Genomic DNA, 12,500 nt, shown 5'->3' with positions numbered 1-12,500 from the left:
CCCAAAAAATCATATAATTATTATTTTTTCATTATTATTGTGTTTTATGCTTTACTATAAAACATAAAAACGCTTTATTATCCGATTAGTCGACAATAGTTGACTAATGGACTATCAAAATAATCGTTAGTTGCAGCCCTATTTTCCAAAGGTCATAAAAATATCATTAAATATCGATATTGACTGATATAAAAGACTGATATCGTGATACAGTTTTCAGTCATAGGACCGCTTCAATGTTATTTTTATGTGTTTTCCCTTTTACACACAAAATATGCAACAATTTTCTTCCAAAATATTTCAAAGTGGAATATTTCATGTTATTTGACTCTAGAATAGATCAAAAATAAAAACATTGATTTTTTTTTTTTGGAGCAACGACAAGTTAAAAAATAAATAAATAAAATAAATCATACTAAAAGCTTTCAAGGATCCAAAAAAGCCCCTCTTGTAAAAGTGTTAAAAATAAGTCAGATAATTATTATTTAGTTTTTATCATTTTCACGTTCATGTCCTTGTTGCCATTTTTTGGGGGGCAAAAATATACAAAGTAGGCAACATCCCCCCCCAAAAAATTAAAAGTTGAATATTTGAGGTGAACTAATTGGAGTCCTAAATAGGTCAAAAATTCCCCAACACAGATTTTTATTTATATTGTTTTTTTTTCAGCAATGACAGGTAAAAAAACAAAAAAAAACATACTAAAAGTTCTCAGGTATCCCAAAAAAATCCTATAATTATTATTTTTTCATTATTATTGTGTTTTATGCTTTACTATAAAACATAAAAACGCTTTATTATCAAATTAGTCGACAATCGTTGACAAATCGACTATCAAAATAATCGTTAGTTGCAGCCCTATTCCCGTAGGTCATAAAAATATCATTAAATATCGATATTGACTGATATAAAAGACTGATATCGTGATACAGTTTTCAGTCATAGGACCGCTTCATTGTTATTATTTTTATGTTTTTTCCCCTTTTACACACAAAATATGCAACAATTTTCCCCCAAAATATTTCAAAGTGGAATATTTCATGTTATTTGACCATATTTTTTTGAGCAACGACAAGTTAAAAAATAAATAAATAAAATAAAATCATACTAAAAGCTTTCAAGGATCCAAAAAAGCCCCTCTTGTAAAAGTGTTTAAAAAAAAGTCATATAATTCTTATTTAGTTTTTATCATTTTCATGTTCATGTCCTTGTTGCCATTTTTTGGGGGGCAAAAATATACAAAGTAGGCAACATACCCCCCCCAAAAAAAAAATTCAAAGTTGAATATTTGAGGTGAACTCATTGGAGTCCTAAAGAGGTCAAAAATTCCCCAACATGGATTTTTATTTATATTATTACTTTTTCAGCAATGACAGGTAAAAATAAATAAAAATCATACTAAAAGTTCTCGGGTATCCAAAAAGGGCTAACTTATTATTAAAAATAAGTCATATAATTTTTTTTTTTCATTATTATTGTGTTTTATGCTTTACTATAAAACATAAAAAGGCTTTATTATCCGATTAGTCGACAATCGTTGACAAATTGACTATCAAAATAATCGTTAGTTGCAGCCCTATTTCCCATAGCTCATAAAGATATAATTATAAATCGATATTGACTGATATAAAAGACTGATATCGTGATACAGTTTTCAGTCATAGGACCGCTTCAATGTTATTATTTTTATGTTTTCCCTTTTACACACAAAATATGCAACAATTTTCTCCCAAAATATTTCAAAGTGGAATATTTCATGTTATTTGACTCTAGAAGAGATCAAAAATAAAAACATCAATTTTGATTGGGGTTTTTTTGAGCAATGACAAGTTAAAAAAAAAAAAATCATACTAAAAGTTTTCAAGGATCCAAAAAAGCCCCTCTTGTAAAAGTATTAAAGAAAGTCATATAATTATTATTTCATTTTTATAATTTTCACGTTCATGTCCTTGTTGCCATTTTTTGGGGGGCAAAAATATACAAAGTAGGCAACATACCCCCCCCAAAAAAATTAAAAGTTGAATATTTGAGGTGAACTAATTGGATTCCTAAATAGGTCAAAAATTCCCAACACAGATTTTTATTTATATTATTATTTTTTCAGCAATGACAGGTAAAAAAAAAAATCATACTAAAATTTCTCAGGTATCCCCCCCAAAAAATCATATAATTATTATTTTTTCATTAATAATGTGTTTTATGCTTTACAATAAAACATAAAAACGCTTTATTATCCGATTAGTCGACAATCGTTGACTAATCGACTATCAAAATAATCGTTAGTTGCAGCCCTATTTCCCATAGGTCACAAAAATATCATTAAATATCGATATTGACTGATATAAAAGACTGATATCGTGATACAGTTTTCAGTCATAGGACCGCTCCAATGTTATTATTTTTATGTGTTTTCCCTTTTACACACAAAATATGCAACAATTTTCTCCCAAAATAATTCAAAGTGGAATATTTCATGTTATTTGACCATATTTTTTTTGAGCAACGACAAGTTAAAAAATAAATAAATAAAATTAATTCACACTAAAAGCTTTCAAGGATCCAAAAAAGCCCCTCTTGTAAAAGTGTTTAAAAAAAAGTCATATAATTCTTATTTAGTTTTTATCATTTTCATGTTCATGTCCTTGTTGCCATTTTTTGGGGGGCAAAAATATACAAAGTAGCCAACATACCCCCCCCCAAAAAATTTCAAAGTTGAATATTTGAGGTGAACTAATTGGAGTCCTAAATAGATCAAAAATTCCCCAACATGGGTTTTTATTTATGTATATTTTTTTAGCAATGACAAGTAAAAATAAATAAAAATCATACTAAAAGTTCTCGGGTATCCAAAAAGGGCTAACTTATTATTAAAAATAAGTCATATAATTTTTTTTTTTTTCATTATTATTGTGTTTTATGCTTTACAATAAAACATAAAAACGCTTTATTATCCGATTAGTCGACAATCGTTGACAAATCGACTATCAAAATAATCGTTAGTTGCAGCCCTATTTCCCATAGGTCATAAAAATATCATTAAATATCGATATTGACTGATATAAAAGACTGATATCGTGATACAGTTTTCAGTCATAGGACCGCTTCAATGTTATTATTTTTATGTGTTTTCCCTTTTACACACAAAATATGCAACAATTTTCTCCCAAAATATTTCAAAGTGGAATATTTCATGTTATTTGACTCTAGAAAAGATCAAAAATAAAAACATTGATTTAGATGGGGTTTTTTTGAGCAATGACAAGTTAAAAAATAAATAAATTAATTAAATAAAATCATACTCAAAATTTTCAAGGATCCAAAAAAGCCCCTCTTGTAAAAGTGTTTAAAAAAAAGTCATATAATTCTTATTTAGTTTTTATCATTTTCATGTTCATGTCCTTGTTGCCATTTTTTGGGGGGCAAAAATATACAAAGTAGGCAACATACCCCCCCAAAAAAAAATTCAAAGTTGAATATTTGAGGTGAACTAATTGGAGTCCTAAAGAGGTCAAAAATCCCCCAACATGGATTTTTATTTATGTATATTTTTTTAGCAATGACAAGTAAAAATAAATAAAAATCATACTAAAAGTTCTTGGGTATCCAAAAAGGGCTAACTTATTATTAAAAATAAGTCATATAATTTTTTTTTTTTTCATTATTATTGTGTTTTATGCTTTACTATAAAACATAAAAACGCTTTATTATCCGATTAGTCGACAATCGTTGACAAATCGACTATCAAAATAATCGTTAGTTGCAGCCCTATTTCCCATAGCTCATAAAGATATAATTATAAATCGATATTGACTGATATAAAAGACTGATATCGTGATACAGTTTTCAGTCATAGGACCGCTTCAATGTTATTATTTTTATGTGTTTTCCCTTTTACACACAAAATATGCAACAATTTTCTCCCAAAATATTTCAAAGTGGAATATTTCATGTTATTTGACTCTAGAAAAGATCAAAAATAAAAACATCGATTTTGATTGGGGTTTTTTTGAGCAATGACAAGTTAAAAAAAAAAAAATCATACTAAAAGTTTTCAAGGATCCAAAAAAGCCCCTCTCATAAAAGTATTAAAGAAAGTCATATAATTATTATTTAGTTTTTATAATTTTCACGTTCATGTCCTTGTTGCCATTTTTGGGGGGCAAAAATATACAAAGTAGGCAACATACCCCCCCAAAAAATTCAAAGTTGAATATTGGAGGTGAACTAATTGGAGTCCTAAATAGGTCAAAAATTCCCCAACACAGATTTTTACTTATATTATTATTTTTTCACCAATGGCAGGTAAAAAAAAAAAAAAAAAAAAATCATACTAAAAGTTCTCAGGTATCCAAAAAGGGCCAACATATGATTAAAAAGAAGTCATATAATTATTAGTTTTTCATTAATATTGTGTTTTATGCTTTACTATAAAACGTAAAAACGCTTTATTATCCAATAAGTTGACAATCGTTGACAAATCGACTATCAAAATAATCGTTAGTTGCAGCCCTAATTCCCATAGGTCATAAAAATATCATTGAATATCAATATTGACTGATATAAAAGACTGATATCGTGATACAGTTTTCAGTCATAGGACCGCTTCAATGTTATTATTTTTATGTGTTTTCCCTTTTACACACAAAATATGCAACAGTTTTCTCCCAAAATATTTCAAAGTGGAATATTTCATGTAATATGACCATAAAAAAAGATCAAAAATAAAAACTTTGATTTAGATGGGTTTTTTTTTTTGAGCAAAGACAAGTTAAAAAATAAATTAATTAATTAAATTAAATCATACTCAAAATTTTCAAGGATCCATAAAAGCCCCTCTCATAAAAGTGTTAAAAAAAAGTCATATAATTATTATTTAGTTTTTATCATTTTCACGTTCATGTCCTTGTTGTCATTTTTTGGGGGGGCAAAAATATACAAAGTTGAATATTGGAGGTGAACTAATTGGAGTCCTAAATAGGTCAAAAATTCCCCGACACAGATTTTTATTTATATTATTATTTTTTCAGCAATGACAGGTAAAAAAAAAAAAAAAAAAATCATACTAAAAGTTCTCAGGTATCCCCCAAAAAATCATATAATTATTATTTTTTCATTATTATTGTGTTTTATGCTTTACTATAAAACATAAAAACGCTTTATTATCCGATTAGTCGACAATCGTTGACTAATCGACTATCAAAATAATCGTTAGTTGCAGCCCTAATTCCCATAGGTCATAAAAATATCATTGAATATCAATATTGACTGATATAAAAGACTGATATCGTGATACAGTTTTCAGTCATAGGACCGCTTCAATGTTATTATTTTTATGTGTTTTCCCTTTTACACACAAAATATGCAACAGTTTTCTCCCAAAATATTTCAAAGTGGAATATTTCATGTAATATGACCATAAAAAAAGATCAAAAATAAAAACTTTGATTTAGATGGGTTTTTTTTTTTGAGCAAAGACAAGTTAAAAAATAAATTAATTAATTAAATTAAATCATACTCAAAATTTTCAAGGATCCATAAAAGCCCCTCTCATAAAAGTGTTAAAAAAAAGTCATATAATTATTATTTAGTTTTTATCATTTTCACGTTCATGTCCTTGTTGTCATTTTTTGGGGGGGCAAAAATATACAAAGTTGAATATTGGAGGTGAACTAATTGGAGTCCTAAATAGGTCAAAAATTCCCCGACACAGATTTTTATTTATATTATTATTTTTTCAGCAATGACAGGTAAAAAAAAAAAAAAAAAAATCATACTAAAAGTTCTCAGGTATCCCCCAAAAAATCATATAATTATTATTTTTTCATTATTATTGTGTTTTATGCTTTACTATAAAACATAAAAACGCTTTATTATCCGATTAGTCGACAATCGTTGACTAATGGACTATCAAAATAATCGTTAGTTGCAGCCCTATTTCCCATAGGTCATAAAAATATCATTAAATATCGATATCGACTGATATCTTGATACAGTTGAATAGAATCGACGCTCCAAGGTCCGAGGACGAGTGTGAGCTGGCAGTGTTAGCGACTGACCTGCGAAGGTTGCATCTGTTGCTTGCATCGTTGGAGTCGCTCCTTGTCCTGACGTTGCTGCAAAGCCAGGCTGAGGATGCTCTGGTTCATCTTCTGGGCTGCAACACACACAAAAACCAAAAAGGTTTTGAAGAGAGCCTGCGTGTCCCTTTCAGCAATAACGGTGCCTTCACAGATGTGGAAGTTACCCAAGCCTTGGGCACTAATGCACCCCCATTTCCACTTTGTGCCAAGAACAACCCAAATGGTTCTAATCCTCCTTTGTCCGGAGGACCCGACGTCCACAGTTTCCAATAACCATTGAAAATGTGGACTCCTCAGACCACAGAACACTTTTCCACTTTGCATCCGTCCATCTTAAAGTGAGCTCGGGCCTCAGCGAAGCCGGCGGCGTTTCTGGGTGTTGTTGATAAATGGCTTTCATTTTGCATCGTACAGTTTTAACTTCCATCCATCCATACAAAATGCGGCTGCTAGACTTTTGACAAGGGGCGGCATAGCTCGGTTGGTAGAGTGGCCGTGCCAGCAACTTGAGGGTTGCAGGTTCGATTCCCGCTTGTGGCATCCTAGTCACTGCCGTTGTGTCCTTGGGCAAGACACTTTACCCACCTGCTCCCAGTGACACCCACACTGGTTTAAATGTAACTTGGATATTGGGTTTCACTATGTAAAGCGCTTTGAGTCACTTGAGAAAAAGCGCTATATAAATATAATTCACTTCACAAGAACAAGAAAGTTTGATCATATTACGCCTGTACTGTATATACCTTTATATACATATATACATACATATATACCTATACTGTTTATACCTTTATATACATATATACCTATACTGTATATACCTTTATATACATATATACATACATATATACCTGTACTATATATACCTTTATATACATATATACATACATATATACCTTTACTGTATATACCTTTATATACATATATACATACATATATACCTATACTGTATATACCTTTATATACATATATACATACATATATACCTATACTGTATATACCTTTATATACATATATACATACATATATACCTATACTGTATATACCTTTATATACAAATATACATACATATATACCTATACTGTATATACCTTTATATACATATATACATACATATATACCTGTACTATATATACCTTTATATACATATATACATACATATATACCTTTACTGTATATACCTTTATATACATATATACATACATATATACCTATACTGTATATACCTTTATATACATATATACATACATATATACCTATACTGTATATACCTTTATATATATATATATACATACATATATACCTATACTGTATATACCTTTATATACATATATAGATACATATATACCTATACTGGCTCACCTGCACTGGCTTCCTGTGCACTTAAGATGTGACTTTAAGGTTTTACTACTTAGGTATAAAATACTACACGGTCTAGCTCCATCCTATCTTGCCGATTGTATTGTACCATATGTCCCGGCAAGAAATCTGCCTTCAAAAGACTCCGGCTTATTAGTGATTCCCAGAGCCCCAAAAAAAGTCTGCGGGCTATAGAGCGTTTTCCGTTCGGGCTCCAGTACTCTGGAATGCCCTCCCGGTAACAGTTCCAGATGCTACCTCAGTAGAAGCATTTAAGTCTCACCTGAAAACTCATTTGTATACTCTAGCCTTTAAATAGACTCCCTTTTTAGACCAGTTGATCTGCCGCTTCTTTTCTTTTTTCTCCTACGTCCCCCCCTCCCTTGTGGAGGGGGTCCGGTCCGATGACCATGGATGAAGTACTGGCTGTCCAGAGTCGAGACCCAGGATGGACCGCTCGCCTGTGTATCGGTTGGGGACATCTCTACGCTGCTGATCCGCCTCCGCTTGAGATGGTTTCCTGTGGACGGGACTCTCGCTGCTGTCTTGGATCCGCTTTGAACTGAAGTCTCGCGGCTGTCTTGGAGCCACTATGGATTGAACTTTCACAGTATCATGTTAGACACGCTCCACATCCATTGCTTTCGGTCCCCTAGAGGGGGGGGGGTTGCCCACATCTGAGGTCCTCTCCAAGGTTTCTCATTGTCACTGGCGTCCCACTGGATGTGAATTCTCCCTGCCCACTGGGTGTGAGTTTTCCTTGCCCTTTTGTGGGTTCTTCCGAGGATATTGTAGTCGTAATGATTTGTGCAGTCCTTTGAGACATTTGTGATTTGGGGCTATATAAATAAACATTGATTGATTGATTGATGTTGCCTTCATTATAACACTTACATAAGACTTTAAAAGTCATTTTGATAGTAGGCTAATATAGACACTTACATCATGTGTTGCTTTCATTATAACACTTATATAATTATGTCCAGCTTCAGACAGATTTGATTTTGTACTTTTGGTCCAATATTGCTTTCAACATTTTGGCGCCCCCTGCCTTAGCCGACACGGTGTCGCTTGCGGCTGTGGCGGAATTGTGTATTTTGAGTTAAGAAAAGGTAAGTTAAGATGAAGTTGTCTTGCTGCAGGAGGCCAACGACAGAAAAATGGACAAACATCTTAATTGAAAATGATTCCAGGCCTTGCATAGTACCTGCGTCCAGATTGATGCTTTGCGGCGTGGAGGCAGTCGCCGGGTGGCTGAGGGAGTGGGCGTGGACGGGGGCGGGGCCCGGGGGCGGCGGGGCGGCCGACTGCAGCTGAGCCAGCCGGGGGTCGTGCCAGGTGGTGGTCTTGTCCAGGTGGCTGCGGGAGCACACGCACAAGAAATGTTTGTGTTTAGACGGGCGAGGCGCGGGACTGGCTTTACCTGTGCGACAGGTACTCATCAGATACTTTACAGCCGCCGGACCGCTCCCTGACAAACCTTTCTGGGAATTGTGCAACAACCGACATCAGTCAGGTTTGGCCTTCTCGGCCGTTTTGTTTGCCGCTTCGCAGAGTTGGGCAAGAACATCTGAGCAGATCGTTGCACAACTCTGTGTGTCAATGGGGGAGGGGCAAAGGAGGAATACCTTCAATTGCGGTGCAGGTCTGGCATCAATCAAAATTAAAGCTGCAAGCAGAGTTGGTCGGGTCCGCCTTTGGCCGCTACCAAGCCCTGGTCTAAGTCAGACCTACATAGAGGTCTTTGTTTCATGTCTCTACGACATTCTTAACAGAAGTTACAAGCGGTTTTGTCTGGGTTTTTTCCTAGGGGGCGCTAGAGCGCAATTTTGACTATTGGGGTTTGTTTTTTTATTAGATGGCTATTTTCGCCAGTCCTGATGTGTGTGTAAAATTTGGTGAGTTTTGAAGCATGTTAAGGGGGTCAAATTACAGATCGGCGTTTCTGGATGTTGTTGATAAATGGCTTTCGCTTTGCATAGTAGAGCTTTAACTTGCACTTTGAAGCATTTTAAGGGGGTCAAATTACAGCTCAAAGAGGCAAAAATGACATTTTTTAGGAAACTTTGCGCAGGGGTTCTTTGAAGGCGCGTAAAATCAAAACCGGAGCAGTAATCAAAACTTTGTTGGATAGTTTTAATCAAAAGGGTTCAATCTCTCTCCTGTGCGAGTTTGAAGCCGAAACGACAAACGAACTCGGAGGAGTTTACGTTTGAAAAAGGTGACGGGTTTTTACAAAACTTTTATTTTGAAGGGGTAATTTTTAACTTCCTGTTGATTTTTGCCGAAGGATGTCAATTATCTAAATGTAGGTCTAAGTGAGACCTACATAGAAGTTTTTGTTTCATGTCTTTCCGGCATTCCTACTGGAAGTTACAAGCAGTTTTGTCAGTTTTTTCTTCCTCGAAGCAGTTTTTGCTGTGTTTTGATCAAAAATTGAGCGCAATTTTGAGTTTTTTGGGGGTTTTTTTTGCATTAGATCGCAATTTCTGCCAGTCCTGATGTGTGTGCCAAGTTTGGTGAGTTTTGAAGCATTTTAAGGGGGTCAAATTTCAGCTCAAAGAGGCAAAAATTGATTTTTTTTGCGCAAATTTTGTTTTGAAGGGGTTTTTTCCAACTTCCCTGTTGATTTTTGCCCTAGAAGGTAGAATTATGAAATGTAGGTCTAAGTTAGCCCTACGTGACAGTTTTTGTTTCATGTCTGTACGACATTCCTAACGGAAGTTAATTGTATCGCACACAAATAACACGCTGTAGGACCGCTTGTATCCAACATGATATCACACACAAGTAAACAAGCTACAGGACTGCTTGTATCACACATGATATCACACACAAGTAAACACGCTGCAAGACTACTTGTACGCGCATGATATCACACAAAAGTAAATACATTACAGGACTGCTTGTATCGCACATGATATCACACACAAGTAAACACCCTGCAGGACTGCTTGTATCCAACATGATATCACACACAAGTAAACAAGCTACAGGACTGCTTGTATCACACATGATATCACACACAAGTAAACACCCTGCAGGACTGCTTGTATCCAACATGATATCACACACAAGTAAACAAGCTACAGGACTGCTTGTATCACACATGATATCACACACAAGTAAACACGCTGCAAGACTACTTGTACGCGCATGATATCACACAAAAGTAAATACATTACAGGACTGCTTGTATCGCACATGATATCACACACACAAGTAAACAAGCTACAGGACTGCTTGTATCGCACATGATATCACACACAAGTAAACACGCTGCAGGACCGCTTGTATCGCGAGTGATATCACAGACAAGTAAACACGCAGGACCGCTTGTATCGCACATGATATCACACACAAGAAAACACGCTGCATTAGCGCTTGTATCGCACGTGATATTGCATACAAGTAAACATGCTGCAGGACCGCTTGTGTCGCACATGATATCGCACACAAGTAAACACGCTGCAGGACTGCTTGTATCGTACTTGATCTCACACGCAAGTGTACTCGCTGCAGGGCCGCTTGTATCGCACGCGATATCACACACGCAGGGCAACACGCTGCTAGTATCGCACAAGATATCACACACAAATAAAAATGCTGCAGGACCACTTGTATCGAACATGATATCACACACAAGAAAACACGCTGCAGGACCGCTTGTATCGCACATGACATCACAGACAAGTAAACACGCTGCAGAACCGCTTATATCACACATGATATCACACACAAGAAAAACACGCTGCATTAGCACTTGTATCGCACGTGATATCGCACACAAGTAAACATGCTGCAGGACCGCTTGTATCGCACATTATATCACAGACAAGTAAACACGCAGGACCGCTTGTATCGCACATGATATCACACAAGAAAAACACGCTGCATTAGCGCTTGTATCGCACGTGATATCGCACACAAGTAAACATGCTGCAGGACTGCTTGTATCGCACGTGAGATCACACAAACAAGTAAACACGCTGCTAGTATCGCACATGATATCACCCATAACATGCTGCAGAACCGCTTGTATCGCACATGATATCACACAAGTAATCACGCTGCAGGACCACTTGTATCACACGATATCACACACAAATAAACACGCTGCAGGACAGCTTGTATCGCACGTGATGTCACACACACACAGGTAAACACACTGCTATAATCACACATGATATCACACACAAAAACATGCTGCAGGACCACTTGTATCGCACATGACATCACACACAAGTAAACACGCTGCTAGTAATGCACATGATATCACACACAAATAAACATGCTGAGGGACCACTTTTATCGCACATGATATCACAGACACAAATAAACACACTGCAGAACCACTTGTATCACACATGATATCACACACAAGTAAACACACTGAAGGATCACTTGTATTGCACGTGATACCACACACACACACACGTAGACACGCTGCTAGTATCGCACATGATATCACACACAAATTAACATGCTGCAGGACCGCTTGTATCGCACATGATATCACACACAAGTAAACAAGCTGGAAGACCGCTTGTATCGCACATGATATCACACACACACACACAAGTAAACACGCTGCTAGTATCGCACATGATATCACACACAAATTAACATGCTGCAGGACCGCTTGTATCGCACATGATATCACACACAAGTAAACAAGCTGGAAGACCGCTTGTATCGCACATGATATCTCACACACACACACAAGTAAACACGCTGCTAATATTGCACATGATATCACACGAATAAACATGCTGCAGGACCGCTTGTGTCGCACGTGATATCACACACACAAGTAAACACGCTGCAGGATCGCTTGTATTGCACATGATTACACACATGTAGACACGCTGCTAGTATCGCACATGATATCACACACAAATAAACATGCTGCAGGATCGCTTGTATTGCACATGATTACACACATGTAGACACGCTGCTAGTATCGCACATGATATCACACACAAATTAACATGCTGCAGGACCGCTTGTATCGCACATGATATCACACACAAGTAAACAAGCTGGAAGACCGCTTGTATC

The 12,500-nt window shown here is 35.5% G+C and overlaps 2 protein-coding genes across 2 annotated transcripts in view; one reads left to right on the top strand and one right to left on the bottom strand.

Annotated features, from left to right (window-relative positions):
• The window catches only part of LOC133552073 (transcriptional coactivator YAP1-like), a 47,008-nt gene that overhangs the window by 19,626 nt on the left and 14,882 nt on the right, over window positions 1-12,500 (bottom strand). Inside the window, 2 exon segments of the mRNA XM_061899388.1 lie at window positions 6,057-6,154; window positions 8,647-8,798. Coding sequence (XP_061755372.1) covers window positions 6,057-6,154; window positions 8,647-8,798 — 250 coding nt within the window.
• The window catches only part of angptl5 (angiopoietin-like 5), a 39,579-nt gene continuing 35,862 nt past the window's right edge, over window positions 8,784-12,500 (top strand). Inside the window, exon 1 of the mRNA XM_061899387.1 lies at window positions 8,784-8,873. Coding sequence (XP_061755371.1) covers window positions 8,822-8,873 — 52 coding nt within the window. The 5' untranslated portion in view covers window positions 8,784-8,821. The remainder of the gene's footprint in view (window positions 8,874-12,500) is intronic.

This window comes from Nerophis ophidion, linkage group LG04 (assembly GCF_033978795.1).
Source record: "Nerophis ophidion isolate RoL-2023_Sa linkage group LG04, RoL_Noph_v1.0, whole genome shotgun sequence".
NCBI lineage: Eukaryota > Metazoa > Chordata > Actinopteri > Syngnathiformes > Syngnathidae > Nerophis > Nerophis ophidion.
The sequence above is the reverse complement of the archived record's forward strand: the minus strand, read 5'-3'. Positions and strand labels throughout refer to the sequence as shown.